Source organism: Mus caroli, chromosome 11 (genome assembly GCF_900094665.2).
Source record: "Mus caroli chromosome 11, CAROLI_EIJ_v1.1, whole genome shotgun sequence".
Classification (NCBI taxonomy): domain Eukaryota; kingdom Metazoa; phylum Chordata; class Mammalia; order Rodentia; family Muridae; genus Mus; species Mus caroli.
Genome location: NC_034580.1, coordinates 65,726,588 through 65,742,304, shown reverse-complemented (window position 1 = coordinate 65,742,304; position 15,717 = coordinate 65,726,588). Strand labels below are relative to the sequence as shown.

The 15,717-nt window shown below is 45.8% G+C and overlaps 3 protein-coding genes across 4 annotated transcripts in view; 2 read left to right on the top strand and 1 right to left on the bottom strand.

Annotated features, from left to right (window-relative positions):
- The window catches only part of C1qbp (complement C1q binding protein), a 5,456-nt gene extending 2,405 nt beyond the window's left edge, over nt 1-3,051 (top strand). Inside the window, exons 3-6 of the mRNA XM_021177021.1 lie at nt 719-815; nt 2,074-2,169; nt 2,326-2,448; nt 2,642-3,051. Coding sequence (XP_021032680.1) covers nt 719-815; nt 2,074-2,169; nt 2,326-2,448; nt 2,642-2,791 — 466 coding nt within the window. The 3' untranslated portion in view covers nt 2,792-3,051. The remainder of the gene's footprint in view (nt 1-718; nt 816-2,073; nt 2,170-2,325; nt 2,449-2,641) is intronic.
- Nucleotides 3,052-3,088: 37 nt separating this feature from the next.
- Nucleotides 3,089-11,238, bottom strand: Rpain (RPA interacting protein). Its single transcript, XM_021177022.2, has 7 exons — nt 10,793-11,238; nt 9,456-9,626; nt 8,317-8,377; nt 6,985-7,096; nt 6,765-6,828; nt 5,859-5,999; nt 3,089-3,234 (listed from the first exon to the last, which is right to left on the bottom strand). The coding sequence occupies exons 1-7, from the start codon at nt 10,871-10,873 to the stop codon at nt 3,205-3,207; spliced, it is 660 nt and encodes a 219-aa protein (XP_021032681.1). The 5' UTR covers nt 10,874-11,238; the 3' UTR covers nt 3,089-3,204.
- A 155-nt stretch (nt 11,239-11,393) lies between these two features.
- The window catches only part of Nup88 (nucleoporin 88), a 24,126-nt gene continuing 19,802 nt past the window's right edge, over nt 11,394-15,717 (top strand). For both annotated transcript variants that reach the window (XM_021177946.2, XM_021177945.2), the window contains exons 1-3: nt 11,394-11,704; nt 13,372-13,541; nt 15,161-15,286. In XM_021177946.2, coding sequence (XP_021033605.1) covers nt 11,402-11,704; nt 13,372-13,541; nt 15,161-15,286 — 599 coding nt within the window. In that variant the 5' untranslated portion in view covers nt 11,394-11,401. The remainder of the gene's footprint in view (nt 11,705-13,371; nt 13,542-15,160; nt 15,287-15,717) is intronic.

Here is a 15,717-nt window from a genome sequence, read left to right as displayed (position 1 = left end):
CTGTCTTCAGACACACCTGAAGAGGGCATCTAATCTCATTATGGATGGTTGTGAGCCACCATGTGGTTGCTGGGATTTGAACTCAGGACCTCTGGAAGAACAGTCAATGCTCTTAACCACTGAGCCATCTCTCCAGCCCCCCAGTACACTCTTGCTTGGGTTGGTTGGCCCTGCTGAATCAGTGTAGTCCTGGAACTTCTGCTTGCAGGTGTGGAGGCAAAGGAATTTTATCTGATTTCAGAACATGTGCTATCACATAAGAATTCTGACCATCTCACACGGGCCAGGCACACACAGGGTGCTTGTTTGAGCTCCAGAATCCCCCAAAATGGGGAAGAGCCACTAGGTGTTTCAGTTCCTAGTTTGTGACTATGCAAAGTGAATCTCTGCTCTGCAATGGGTGTGAGGCTTCCTGGAGCAGATGGCTTCCCTGGAAGGACCCCCGGGACACCAGCCTGGCAGCTACATCCACAGCTATAGTCATTTAATTTGTAGCACTTTGTATGATCACTTCAGAAGGTATTTAATGGCCGTGTTGGTTTAGGCACCCAGGCTGTTTTTAAGTTCTGTTTAATTCTTGGTGCAGCTCGCTAGGTTGGGGACATTGGTTAGGATGGAGACATTGTTTTATCGTGCCTTCGCACCTGCCCTGCCACAGCAGGCCTCCCTCCTCCTGTGCTAATAGTGTACCTTAGTGTGCTTCTACTTGCTGTTCTAGGATCACTGTCACTTTCAACATCAACAACAGCATCCCTCCAACATTTGATGGCGAGGAGGAGGAGCCCTCCCAGGGGCAGAAGGCTGAAGAACAGGAGGTAAGCTAGTAACACTCCAGCCAGCCAATCTTTCTGTCCAAAAAGTAGGAACTTTTTTAGGTAGATTGTGCATGGACCGTGTTCTCAGAGTGTGTGGCCCCCTGTAGAGCTTAGGCCTGTGTCCTCTTAATACAAAGGAGCTATGGCTGCCCCACCCCTGCCTGTGTTGGAGTATGGGAGTACTCGGTATCCAGATACTTTGATTGGGGGTGTTTTCAGTGTGAAAGATGACAAGTGGATAGTCAACTCTAGTCGTGTGACCAAAATAGGAAGGCTGGGGTGGTGGGGCTTAGAGACTGTAAATTATGTTTATTTGTATGTTTAACGCTAATATGTGGGCACGTAGGAGGTAAAGGCAATGTAGGAGGCAGTTGCATCCTTCTACCATGTGGGGCCCAGGGTTGAACGGAGGCCTTCAGGCTTCAGCAGCAAACACCTTTACTGGGTGAACCGTCACTCCAGCTCAACCTTACTTTTTTGTTTGTTTGTTTTGTTTTGTTTTCGAGACAGGGTTTCTCTGCGTAGCCTTGGCTGTCCTGGAACTAACTCTGTAGACCAGGCTGGCCTTGAACTCAGAAATCCATCTGCCTCTGCCTCCCTAGTGCTGGGATTAAAGGTGTGTGCCACCACTGGCCGGCCTTACATATTTCTAACATTTGACTAGTTGAAATTTTTTCCTTAAGTTGCTGGCCCTCATGGCTGGATCTAGATACCCCACTGAGGGCCACAGGATCCCCAGGCTATCTAACTAAGCAGATATCAGTCTTGTGTATGAAGAGCTGAGTCCCCTGCTGTGCTTCTATCCTAGCCCGTACCCAACTCCTCATCCACTGCCTAGGCCTGTCCCTTGGGTCACAGTAAAAGGAAGTTGCTGCTGTTTCTGGTTAAGATGGTCACTTAGCTAGAGCCCGTATGTTCCAGGCTTCCATCGTGCACCGAAACAGTCAGAGGGGAAGGAGGTCCAGGTCTGTGCTGCAGCCTTGTGTGCTCTGCAGTGAATGGAATCAGAAACAGCCCTGAAGAATAAATAGCTAGCTGTGCCTGACGGCAGATATCATTCTGGAACCATGTGATTGATACACTGTTTAGTGCTCTGTTGGAAGACTTGAGTGCCTTATCCACAGCCTAAGACTAAAAAATGGCTAATAGTAACCTAATGGCTGTGGCTGTCAGACATTCTGAGCTTCCTGAGGCCATTGGTCCAGGTGTGTGCACCCTCCCAGCACTGGCGTATGCTGACTTATTCCTGTCTCTCCAGCCAGAACTGACGTCAACTCCCAACTTTGTGGTTGAAGTTACAAAGACTGATGGCAAGAAGACTCTTGTCCTGGACTGTCACTATCCTGAGGATGAGGTTGGTAGGGTGGAGTCTTCTGACCTTCATGCAGCATACACAGGAAAGATCTGTTAATCTATTAGATGGGGTGGTGGGTGGCGGGACACAGGTGAGAGTGGGGTGGGAACAGGGTTAGAACTACAGAGCCTCCCTTACCTCTGCTGTATCTCTCAGATTGGACACGAAGATGAGGCCGAGAGTGATATCTTCTCTATCAAGGAAGTTAGCTTTCAGGCCACTGGTGACTCTGAGTGGAGGGATACAAACTATACACTCAACACAGATTCCCTGGACTGGGTGAGTGCTGGCTGAGATGGGGTGCTTGGCTTTTGCAGAGAAGGGTCCTCGTTCAAGGAGAGGAAGTAGCATTCCAAGAGGGGAATGTGTCTGCGTGGGTGTGCTGAACCACATGGGAAGGTCAGCCCACAGACCTGGCCAGACTGCTTTTGGTTTTTGTTTTTCAAGCTAGTAAATGTATTTTTCTCCCCAGGCCTTGTATGATCACCTAATGGATTTCCTTGCGGACCGAGGGGTGGATAACACTTTTGCAGATGAGTTGGTGGAGCTCAGCACAGCCCTAGAGCACCAGGAATATATCACCTTTCTTGAGGACCTCAAAAGTTTTGTCAAGAACCAGTAGAACTGTCAGAGACTGAAGGCCTTAATTTAAATGGCAAGCTTTGGCCAGTGAACAAAAGCTACCTTGGCATCAGAATTATGCTTCAAAATGGCTGTCATCCTAATATATCGGGGGGAAGCAAGTTTAAATTACTGCTGTTACACCTCCATTCACTATTCCTTTGGGCTTTTTTCTCTGTACAAATTTATTATTTGTAGATTTTTGTATAACATGATGATGGACAATAAATCTGACTCCCAATAAATCTCCAGGAAAGTTCAGATTTTTCTTTGGCCCACATCAGAACACCAAGAGCAGAGATGTTTGAAAAGTTTTAATATAAAATCAGTTATATACAAAAGGCTTGTGCGTACAGGGCTCTCTCAGGAAATGAGTTGTTCTCAGCTCAGTAGTGAAGTGTGAGGTCAGGATGGCTAGAGGATCACAGCCCAGGTGTCACAAGTCTGGATTAAACAGAAAACAAGTTAGTGTAACATCAACAGTTCGATCTTACATGGCTAAAAGTTGTCGTCAGTCATGACGTGTGTACTACAAGTTAATTCACTGGAATTCAAAGAAGCCTCCGCTTTCATGGACCTGTTCTGCTAAACTGAAGCCATCAGCAATGTAGTTTATAAGCCTAGGCACCCTCAGAAAACCAGAGACCAGAAAGCAAAACCCGACAGCTTGGGGCTTGTCGAGCCTGACAGTGAGCCTCTGGATTTACCACGTATTCTAAGTCTGCTTCACAGTGGCCTCTTAAGTGATCCACACTATACTCGCCTCATCCTTGGTATCTAAGACTCACTGGATCTTACCGTTTGCCTTGATGTGTCTGTCTTTGAGCCTTAATGACACTGAAAATTTCAAATGCCTCCAGACTTTTCAGGACTGAACTTGGAGACTGCTCAGTGGTTTTTTTCTCTTCAGTTTCTCATCCGTGGTGACACCCCTTACTCAACAATAGTCTCTAGCCTGGCCAGTGCTGATCTGAAAGCACGGCTTCTCACAGCATTGGTCTCACTGCCATTCACTTGGCTACACTGCTGTTTTGCATTTCAGGGCACTGAAGGTGAATGCACAACAGCTCTGCTTGTCTGTTAGGCTGAGCAGGAACAATTAGGCAGCCATCTGCTGCTTTGAGGTTAGGGTCTGGCTATTTTGCTCAGGCTGGTATTGAACTACTGGGCTCAAATTATGCTACTTCAGCCTCCCTAGTAGTTAGAGTTGTTGGCACACAGTAGCCATGCCTGCCTGCTTGCGCTTGAACCTCTCTTCCCCATCTCCAGTACTTGGTTTGGAACTGAACATTTTTTTTAAGATTTATTAATGTCCACGAGTACTCTGTAACAGCAGACAGAGCCCTTAACCACCTACTTGAAACTGACATTTAAAAGAACTTGATGCCAGGCAGTGGTGGTGCACGTCTTTAATCCCAGCACTTGGGAGGCAGAGGTAGGCGGATTTTTGAGTTCGGGGCCAGCCTGGTTTACAGACTGAGTTCCACGACTGTCTCGAAAGAACTTGGTACACGCCTTTAATCCTCAGCACTAGAGAGGCAGAGGCAGGTACATCTCTGAGTTTGAGACCAGCCTGGTACAATGTAGCAAGTCCCAGGGCTATGTAGACCTTACGTATTTCAAAAGCAGATTTTAACATTAGCTACTATTTGAAGTTGTACATGGCTGGTGTGCTTGTGTGTGTGTATGTTTGTGTGAGCGCACAAACACACGTGCATGAGTATGCAGGCCTCAGGTTGGCATGTGTCTTTCCTCAAATTGCTCTCCATTGACACAAGGACTGTAGCTGAACCTGGAGCCCCTTGTTTGGCTAGTCCATAACCAGCTTTTCTCAGACATCTCTGCCCCTAGCCTCATGAGTTTGGGGAGTTTAGGTGGCCACCATGTCTACATGGCTTTTTATATGGTTCTGGGCATCCAGACTCGGGCCCTTGGGCCTGCAAGGCATTTATCACAGAGCCATCTCAGCACTGCACGCATTTTCCAGGAAGTTAGAGGCTGAGTCCATTTGGCCTGCACCTCTTCAACTCTCCTTCCGTTTCAGTGCGTTCACAAAAACACATTATGTATCTACTCACGTACAAACTCACTGGCGAAAGAAGTCAATATACAGTGGAGGTCAAAATAAGCAAACAAGTGGGAGAAAAATTGCCCTTGTCCTTAGAAACAAAGATGTGAACAGGTAAGAAAAACATGGAGTCAGGTACAGTTGAAGCCCAAAAATACTGAACAATTTCATGTAAGGGGTCAGGTTATCAGTACATCTCTGGCATATTATAGCAGTCTACGATGCCTTAGTTCCCCTGCTTGGGACCTGTGAGCCGTGAGAATATGTCATATATATTAGTACTGTTTCCCACAGCAAACTCGAGGTTTCTTAGTCAGGTGGCTCCTGTGTGGTCCTGTTCCTCACACCTGAGCTACCATTTGGCCAGACTTAGACCTCTATGCAAGTTTACTGAAAGACAAAACTAGTGTTGCTCAAATGTGCTTCGGGTCCTGTGTCTATCTGAAAAAAGCAGTGCCAGGGTGGCGACCTGATGGCACAGAGATCCAGCTATTGCTCCTGATCTAACAAAAGCATGCAGTCCAGTCATTCTCCAATTTCCAGACAATGTTGGCACAATTCTAAGCCTACTCCTCCCTTCTCTTACCAGGCTGTTTGACTGAAGTTACTCATTTCCTATGATTTAACTCTAGTGTGTGGATGCACAAGCACACCGTATGTTGTGGGAGACAACAGACAACTTGGAGGAGTCAGTTCTCTGCTTCCGCCACGTAGCAAGTGCTCTTTACCCGCTGAGCCATCCTGCCTGGCCAACATCTGTTTCTGATACAGGTTCTCACTATGTACACTAGCCTGACCTTAAACTCTTCCTGCCTGGGCTTCAATAGTACTGGGATTACAGACAAGTACCACCACACCCAGCTGATTCTTTCTGTGAAGTAAATGCCTCAAAAAAAAAGTATTAAACATCTCCCTATTTCTAAGCCATTACCTCCACCAAGAGAACAGAACCGACTTGCTGATGGGCTCTTGCAAGTGCCTGGGCCCCATGCAGGCTTACCGGGCAGTTCATCAGAAGACTGGGCTTCTCTTCTGTTCCACCGGTGACTGAGAACACAGGGGTGTGGGGACAGTGTACACTGTGCTCATTCACATTTTCTTCCAAATAGGCTCGAAGCTTCTGCTCTGTCAGGTCTGTTGACTAAGAAAGTGCAGCCACAACCAATCTTAACTACTATATAACCAGCAGGCTGAAAGCTGGAGCCTCGTACTCAACTGACAGCTTGATTCTTGGGAGCTTTAGACTGCTGGGGACTGGGGATGTAGCTCAGGTGTAGAGAGTGCCTAACAAGCGTGAAGCACTGTGCTCCATTCCCAGCGCAGTATAAAGCCCAGAGGGAGTGGTGCAAGCCTATAAGCCCAGCACCTGGAAGGTGAGGTCAGAAGGATCAGAAGCTGAGCTACGAATAAGTCTGAGGTCAGCCGGGGCTACTACTAGACTCAACCTCAAAACAAAAAAGTGGACCTGGAGAGCTGACTACGCAGTGGCTGAGAGCACTTGCTGTTCTTGCAGAGGACCCTGGATGACAGCACCCATATGGCAGCTCACAACCTCCCGTAACTCCAGGTCCATGGGATATGACACACTCTCCTTACCTCCAGGCTTTCCAGACACACACATAATGCACAGACATACATGCAGACCAAACACATAAGGTCTTTCTGGTGGACATAGGCTGCTAAGAACAGGTCTTGTTTCCTATTGGCCAAGATACTGAGTCCTGGCTTTCACCTCCATGGAGTCCTCTGCCATGTTTTCTCTGCCATGAAGGACTGTCCCCTCTCCTCTGCTGGCTTTCTTATCAGTGACAAGAAAGGTAACTGCTACACATGTGTACTGCCCTCAACCACCCACCAGAGGGCCTTTAATACAGTCTGTATGTGGGGAATTGGTGTGGGCACTTACCTGAACAGGGATGTGCAGGCCACATGGACACGTGACCACACTGTTCCTTATTCTCAGGTTGTACCTAGAGATAGAATTAGGATTCCCAGATCATTATAGTAACAAGACCTGGCCCCCTCTACCTTCCGGTCAATAAACTGGGTGTGGAGGTGGGGTCACACACACTTTGGAGTAGGGGATGAGAACTGATAATGCTAAGAAAAAGATTTTAAATTCTTACCTTATACACACAGGACAGATGAGGGAGTTTGCTTCCCACTCAGCCAACATTCTGCTGAGACAACTTTCATCAAACTCTAAGTCCTTTTCGTACTCGCTTATGATGGACTTTTCTGCAAGGCAAAAAGCCCGAGGTTGTCTTGTATCCAGGGCAGGTCTATTATTTCTATTTTACAGATAAATGTGAGCCAAGTCAATATAAAGCTATGTGGAATAAGTCACCGTGACATACGATGCAGAACTGGCCAGCCAGTGGTGGCGCACGCCTTTAATCCCAGCACTTGGGAGGCAGAGGCAGGCAGATTTCTGAGTTCGAGGCCAGCCTGGTCTACAGAGTGAGTTCCAGGACAGCCAGAGCTACACAGAGAAACCCTGTCTCAAAAAAAACAAAAACAAAAAACAACAACAACAACAAATCAGATGCAGACCTGTACACAGAGCTATAAGAACCTCAAGAAGCAGATGCTCACAAGATTTCAGGCAATCAATAAAAGATGGATAAGTCTATGTAAAGATCTGCCCATGGACGCAAAGTGACAAGTTTACTATAAACTTTCTTTTCCAGAGAGGCAGGTTTCTCTGTGCTACCCTGGCTAGCCGGAAACTACAGGGCTCAGGCATCTTCCTGAAAGCCCACCTTCTACACTAAGTCACAAGTAGCTTCTACTACAGGCACAAGCCACAGTGTTCAGCTTAACATGGCAGCAAGAGGCAGGATGAAATAAACATGGAAACCACTTCCCAACTTTACCGCTGACTAGCTATGTGACCTGTGAGGCTACGTTTAATATTCTGTCTGATCCCATCTTTCACAGTAGTCTGAATGGAGGAAATGGTACCATGGAATAAGAAGTTCCTGACACAGAACCTACGACCCTAGAATCTCTTACTGTTGGGAAGAGAGGCAGCCAACAATTAAGAGTTCAACAGAGACTTCAGGATGCTTAACTGATGATAGAGATAGAAGAATAGGAAATAAGAATTCTGCCAGGTAGTTGGTGGCTTACTCCTTTAATCTCAGCACTCAGAGGCAAAGGCAGATAGAGCTCTGAGTTCAAGCCCAGCCTGGTCTATAGAACAAGTTCCAGGACAGCTAGACTATACAGAGGAACATTGTCTCAAACAAAACAAAACAAAAACAAACAAACAAACAAACAAGAGCTAATAATCCCAGTTATTAGGATACAGCTTCAGTGTTTGCCTCCACAGCCACGGCCCAAGCTTTAAGCCCTAACAGCAAAACAACCTAAGACAGCAAACCTAATCCTGAGCCAGGCAAAGGCCAGCATTAGGGTCGGTCTCATAGGGAGGGAATACTCTGGCCTGGGATTACCTTCATTACACAGCTCCTGCTCGATGTCCTGCAGCACAGCTAGGTCCAGTGGCAATTCCAACTACAAGAGAGCAGAGGGCAGGGGTGTGGCTCAGTAGAGCAGCACTTGCCTAGCATGCACGAGTCTGGGTTTAATCCCTGAGCAAGACATAAACAGAGACAGAGCAGAGAGAAAGTGGTGTTTTCCCACTCCACATGAAGTATTAACTGGCCACCATGTCTCACGAGGATTTGTAACTCAAAGATCACAGATTTACTGGATAAAATTGGCCTGGTCCACATGCTGAATTTGCTGACAGTTTGGTAATTTGGCCAAGCTGAACTAACAACAAATGATCAAAGTACAAGAGTACCAAATTTAAGGGAGACAAAATCAGGCAGCAGTTAAGTAAATGACCTTCTAAGGCTGGCCGTGTGATAAAGTCTGGTCTTTGAAAAGCTGTTTTAGCTTTTGTAAAGCTGGATTAAGACCGACCTGCGAGGCCTACTCTAAGTACTACCTGTGGTGATGTTACGCTAACCAATTAGCATAGTGTAGGACACATAACGCTATGGGAAATGAATCATTATTATACAGAGCTTTGATGGCTTCAGAGGTTTTCGTGTTTTGTTAATTCTCATAATGCTTGTGGGAGCTTCTCTATTTTATGTCAATGTAAAAACTAAGACTCACAGAAACAGTAATAGTTGTGAGTCAGTAAAACTAAACTTAGAATTCCTAAATCCTGATGCCAACCCATAACCTTTCCTGATACACTGTAACGGGTTTTCTACCGACACACAGCTCCACACTCGGATCAACTAGAATCAGAATGTAGACATCCTTTTTAAAGAGAGGTCCCTAACCCATTCTTAGCAAGTCAAAATTTCCGATGGAAAAGGCAATAATGAAATTTTCTTTCCCTTTAGTTTTCTAAGTTATTATATTGCAAGGTTGCTTCATGCCTACTATGCATGTAGTATGGCAGAACCATCGATATATTTCGAATGAAGGTAAAAAACCCTGAGTCAAATGACGGTGAGAATCATGCTTGGGGAAGTGAGCAGACTGAAAGGACCTAAACAAACAGATACAAAGAGGTCACCAGAAGTTCTTCATGGAGTCAGCTGTCTCCTAGCTACAGAGATCCTTGACTGACCTGAAGCAAGGCCTCCGGACAATTCTCTCCAGACTGCAAAGAAGCCCACTCTTCCTCCATTACTTCTTGCACAAGAAGTCTGTCTGAAGCTGACCCCGGCGTGCTACCTGCAGCCTGGCGATATTTGTTCAGGAGCCTGTGTCTGCTGCTTCTCATTCTCTCCAGACATCCCTGGGGAGGTAAGGGAGGGCAGTATTGGTTAAGAAGAAAAACGTCAATTCCACTAAAAAGAAAACCCTCCAATTAGTCAGTAAAAATATAAGAAAATTCAAGACGCAAAATTTCATAGCCTCAAGTCCTCCACACACCGATGGGTTACATTACACACATTCCTATATTTCATATTTTATCTTATGAGAAGACAGTTGGATACAAGGAACTGTATGCACAGACTAACTTCAGACATTTATATGGCTTCTAAATTCCTGGAATTGTACAAATGGCTATAGTAATGGTCTTCTTGTACAATAGTACTTTACAACCCTGGTATGGGTTTTTAATTTTTTTTTCCTGTGTCTATGTGTGTGCCTGTATGAGTTTATGTGCACCACACCAGTGCTGATACACACCAGGGCCAGAAGATGGCAATAGACCACTTGGAACTGGAGTTACAGCCATCAGGTCTGCTGCGGAAGCATAAGGACTCTTGAGCCATCTCTCCACCCCCAACTCGGGACAGTTTTTGTTCCCAAGTGGTTGTCACAGCTCTGCTTGAAGAACTGCTATTGACTGGTGCCATTTAGTAGGTGGAGAGACCAAGGCTGCTGCATCTAAGTGTTCTACATTGTACAGAACCACCTCCCATAATAGAACGTTCTCCTTCAAAACGTCAGCACTCAGTGTTGAGAAACTCTACTCCATACAACATGTTCAGCATTAAGATTGTTTTTCTGGGTTGTTCTGGAATACACCCACCCTTTTGAGACTGCTGAACAGGGAGATAAGCTGCTTCTTAGAAGGAACTACTTGAGTTCGGAAGAAGGCGGAGCTTAAGTTGAACTCTCCAAACCCTGTCTGATGTTCTTCAGAAGAGAAATAACTTCTATCTCACTCGACGTATACATACGGAGTGCTTCCCTCTGTAACCCAACGCTAGGTGGTGTTGTTGCTACTGCTGTCATGACTCTTAAAACAAAGTCGAATCCTAGGATAGCATAACACCTACGCTGGCCAACAGCCCGGACGGCGGCCAGGACCCAGTCCTATAGCAAGTGATCCACCTCGCTGGCCAGGCACACCGGACACCTGCTCCACAACCAATGCTGAAGCGAGCACACTGAGGACAGAGGTCCTTGGGAAGATTAGGGAAGTGATGACAACCCAAACCTCACACTCACCTGCCTGAAAGTTTCTTTCCAGTGGGGCGAGCCCACCTGCTTGTACAACAAGCGGTGCGGAGACCCCGAGGACTCTGCCATCTCCTCCCTTAGCGGGAGACAGCGACCAAATCACCGCCCCTTAGCCGCGCGCAAAGGATTCTGGAAGTTGTAGTCTTGACGCAGACTGTCTGTACTTCAGGCCTCAGGGCTTTCTTGGAACTGTCTCTAGTTTCTATCCCCTCACAGTGACAGATTTAGGGGAATCCGAGGATAGATGAAGCAGTGACAGTTGAGAAGTAAACACCACCTGGGCTGAGGGAGGTGAATCTTGAGAGAAAGTTCTGGGTTTACCCAGAGGAAGTTGTCCAGTAGACAATCAGATACACATCTCTCATCCCTAACACTACCCCTCACTGGCCCAGCAGCAGCCCCAATGCCTCCGCCCCGCCCACCTTGGCTTCAACCCGCGGCCCTGTCTGTCCTTTAGCGATTCTTTCTTATAGGCCAACTCCTCGGGATTCCTACTCTATGATAGGCTGAAGCTGTGAAGTGCTGGCCGCGGATTGGCTGCGCACGGCAGCGGGCTGCGTTTCCTCCCTCCCCTCAATCCTGAGCTGTTAGTCCAAGATGGCGGCTGCCGTGGGGCCCTTGGGCGATGGGGAGCTGTGGCAAAGCTGGCTTCCTAACCACGTCGTGTTCTTGCGGCTCCGCGAGGGCCTGAGAAACCAGAGTCCAGCCGAAGCGGAGAAGCCAGCGGCATCGACTTCACCCTCGTGCCCGCCTCTGCCGCCGCATTTGCCGACGAGAAACCTGGTCTTCGGTCTCGGAGGGGAACTGTTCCTGTGGGACGCAGAAGGCAGCGCCTTCTTGGTGGTTCGCCTTCGAGGCCCCAGCGGTGGCGGCGTGGAGCCCCCTCTCTCCCAGTATCAGGTGCGCCGGTCCATCGTGAAAGCACTCAGCCTTTTGGTTCGTTGGCGGACCTGGGCTGGCGTCTTTTGGGAACGCCCCACTTCGAGTGGAATGGCCCCGCTTTGTAGCTCAGGCTGGTCTGGGATCACTATGTAGCCCAGGCTAGCCAGGAACTCCTGCCCCAGTCTCTTGAGTGTTGAGATTACGGGTCTAAGTCATTTATAAACACCAAAACAGAGGCTAGGCCTGTGTGTGTCCGTCCAGCACCTGACATAATCCTAGAGCATGCACAAGCTCCGTAATATCTGTGACTTGCTTTGGTGGGGGTGGAGGGGTCTGTTGAGACAGGGTTAACAGCCCTGGTTGTTCTGGAACTCACTCTGTAGAGCAGGCTGACCTCATTGACAGAGATCTGGTCTGGAGGATCCTGATCAGAGCTAGGATTAAGCCATGTGCTGCCACTGCCCAGTTCTAAAACAGGCATTTGAAGACATGGGCCTACTGATTTAAAAGCAATTAGAAATATTATGTTCAAAAGAAAGCCTTATTTAAAAGGATTTTTGGCTTAGTATAATTCTCCATACTAAGGTAAATAATATATTGATGGTCTCATCATTATTTACAAATAATAAAAAGAAATTAGAAATCTAAAATGGTCATGAGAAAAGAAATAGGAAGTACCAGTGTGAGAGTGAGTATTTTTGAGGCTATATGATGCTATGACAAATTATTGAAACTACCACTCTTTTATATTAAGTCCACGTAGATGAAGCAGTACTGCTTGCTGCAAGGCATTTGAAGGTAATCTAGGGCCTTACCTGTGACCTTGGGTGACCTGGAGCTCAAACAGAGCCACCTGCACCTTCTCCGGTGCTGGGAATGAAGGTGTGAACCTTCACACTTGGCCTGAAGCTCTTCTTTTCTCTACCGGACGGTTTATAAGATGGTTATCTGTTGATACTTCTGAGTTTATTTATTTACTGGGTATCAAGAGTCTGCTTGAGGCCAGGAACACAGAGAAGACAAATCTCAAGTAGCACCTACTAGATTATGTCAGGGAAAGTTTAGAATGTTTAAGACCTGTGGTATTACCCAGAGCTGTGGTGTGGAACTACAGAAAACATGCTTTGTTCCCTGGCCGCAAGATCAGGGGTCATTTCTCCCATTTTTTTTTTAAGTTTTTGTTTTTAAATTTTCTGGGTATGTATGTTTTCCTGCAAATGAGTGCATGTAACATCTGTGTGCCTGGTACACACAGAACCCAGATGTTACAAAGCCACCATGTGGGTGCTGGGAATTGAACCCAGGTCCTCTGGAAGAGTAGCCCTATGGTTTTTATTTTCAGGTGTGTGAGTGTGTGTGTGTGAGAGAGAGAGAGAGAGACCCAAGAATATGGGGGGGAGAGAGAGAGAGAGAGACCCAAGAGAGAGAGAGAGAGACCCAAGAATATGGGTGCTGGGAACCAAACTCGGGTCTTGTGCAAGGGGAGCAAGTGCTTTTAGGGGTTAAGTCATCTATCAAGAACCTAGAGATTATTTCTTGGGGATAATCAGCTAATGACACAGTTAGTACATGCTCAGAATGCTATTTATAACTTTAGAAAATTAAAACGTGATTATGGTTTCAAGCAACTCTGAAATAAATTTATATTAAAATTAACTATTTTTACTAAATGGTTTTATTTTCAGAGATTGCTTTGCATCAATCCACCCTTGTTTGAGATTCATCAAGTCTTGTTAAGTCCAACCCAACATCATGTAGCACTTATCGGAAGTAAAGGACTTATGGCATTGGAATTACCTCAGAGATGGGGGAAGGACTCTGAATTTGAAGGTGGAAAAGCAACTGTGAATTGTAGGTAAGTTGTATTTTCATTTAGTATTTATCAGTGTAAGTTGCTAAGACCCAAAATGGTTGAAATGTATTTAGGGGCTACTATTGAAACATTTGAGCATTTGTATGGTCCTCCACACTGTCTTCCTGTGGTTGTCCATTCTTTTTTAAGCATGTATGAGTGGTTTACCTTCATTTAGTAAATGCAATGCATGTGTGTGCCTGGACGGCAAGAAGAGAGCGTCAGATCTCCCGAACTGGAGTTAGATGGTTGTGAGCTGCTACGAGGGTGCTAGGAGCCGATCTTGGAGCCTCTGCAAAAGTGGCAGGTGCTCTAAACCCCTGGGCCACCTCCCAGCCCCTGCAATTATTATTTTTGAAGAATACTGTGTTAATATATTTTTTTAAGATTTATTTATTTATTATTATATGTAAATACATTGTAGCTGTCTTCAGATACACCAGAAGAGGGCGTCAGATCTCATGGCAGGTGGTTGTGAGCCACCACGTGGTTGCTGGGAATTGAACTCAGGACCTTTGGAAGAGCAGTCAGTGCTCTTAACCGTTGAGCCATCTCTCCAGCCCTGTGTTAATATTTTTAATTAAGAGAAACAATATCACTCTCTTATTTTTACAAAAATAGCTGCAAGTTTGGAGTCCGGTTCACAAGCTTAAGAACTATGCACAAAATGAACCAAAACACAGGGATTAATGGGATTGTCTACTGGTTAACAAGACACCATTTATGTATGCTGGGCCATTTCCTGGTCATCGCAATTTGTGCTAGGATATCATAAATGTACCATGAACTACTCATGCCCTCAAAGGTATGGACAGACTGCCAGGTATTCAATCACAGAAAGAAGGCAAATAACTACATTAAGACTTATGCTACTTCAAAGTTAAATAAAAGAATGTATGGGACTTAATACTTAGTGTAACAAAGTGTGCCAATTAACAGCCCTTCCCTGCTTCCTCCAGCACAGGAGTGAACCTGTGACTTGCAGGCTGGAAGTGCTGAGACTGCAGAAGTGTGTACTTAGCCCAGCTTTCAGTCTTATTTTTATGCACATATACACATATTAAAAAGTAAATAGAATCCAGGCAAGTGGGAATCTAGACAGTCTACTGAAAAGGATATGGGGTAGAAGCCTAGACTCAGCTTTACCTCTGTATGTTAAGGAGAGTCCACTTAAATCCCTAACTAGTATTCAGATCACTGTTTCTTAATTTTCAGAATAACATCATAGCATCTGCCTTATAGCTGCCTTACTTCATAATTAGTAAAAGGACCAAACAAGAGGCAATATCAGAACACATCTGTAACTGTATAAACTGGGTGTGGTAATACACAAATGTGATGCTGAGCCGGAAGGCTGTGAGTTCAAGGCTGGCCTTGGCTACATTGTGAGGGCCAGGCCTCAGCTAGGCTGTATACCAAGATACTGTCTGAACCAGCAAAACCAAAATGTATAAAATATATTACTATAGTACAGAAAATATTTGCACTTTGATTCCTTGGATAGTTCTTAGAATGCTCTCAGAATGTCTTAAGAGAAGGAATGAAACAGTGTTAAAGTAGGTTAGAACATGTTTCAACCAAGCTCTACAAACAAATGTTCTTAAAGATTGTCTTTATTTTAGCACCATCCCAATTGCTGAGAGATTTTTCACCAGCTCTACCTCTCTGACTCTGAAGCATGCTGCATGGTATCCAAGTGAGATGCTGGATCCCCACATAGTGCTGTTGACATCTGACAACGTGATAAGGTAACCTTTTCCTCACCTAGTTATACCTTGTGAATGGAAAGGCTTATTTACTGAGTCATTGCTCAGGATAACACAGTTAAGTCACTGAATGTTGTGATGTTTTTATCTCAGTGCCTATTATAAACCATTCTTTCCCTACCCCCCTTGAGAAATTGTCACCTTACAGAGATCCCCTGCCTCTGCCTACCTAGTGCTGGGATCACAGCTTTTAATAGCACTTCTCTCCCTTCTCTCCCTGCTGAATGATGAAGGCTGATTATTGAACTTTTAATGAATGGCATCTTAAAGACATTTCATAGCTTTCAGCTTACTCTTCGTTATTAAAACTAGTGTTGTTAAAAGCCGGCGTGGTGACACATGCCTTTAATCCCAGCACTCAGGAGGCAGAGGCAGGCAGATTTCTGAGTTCGAGGCCAGCCTGGTCTACAGAG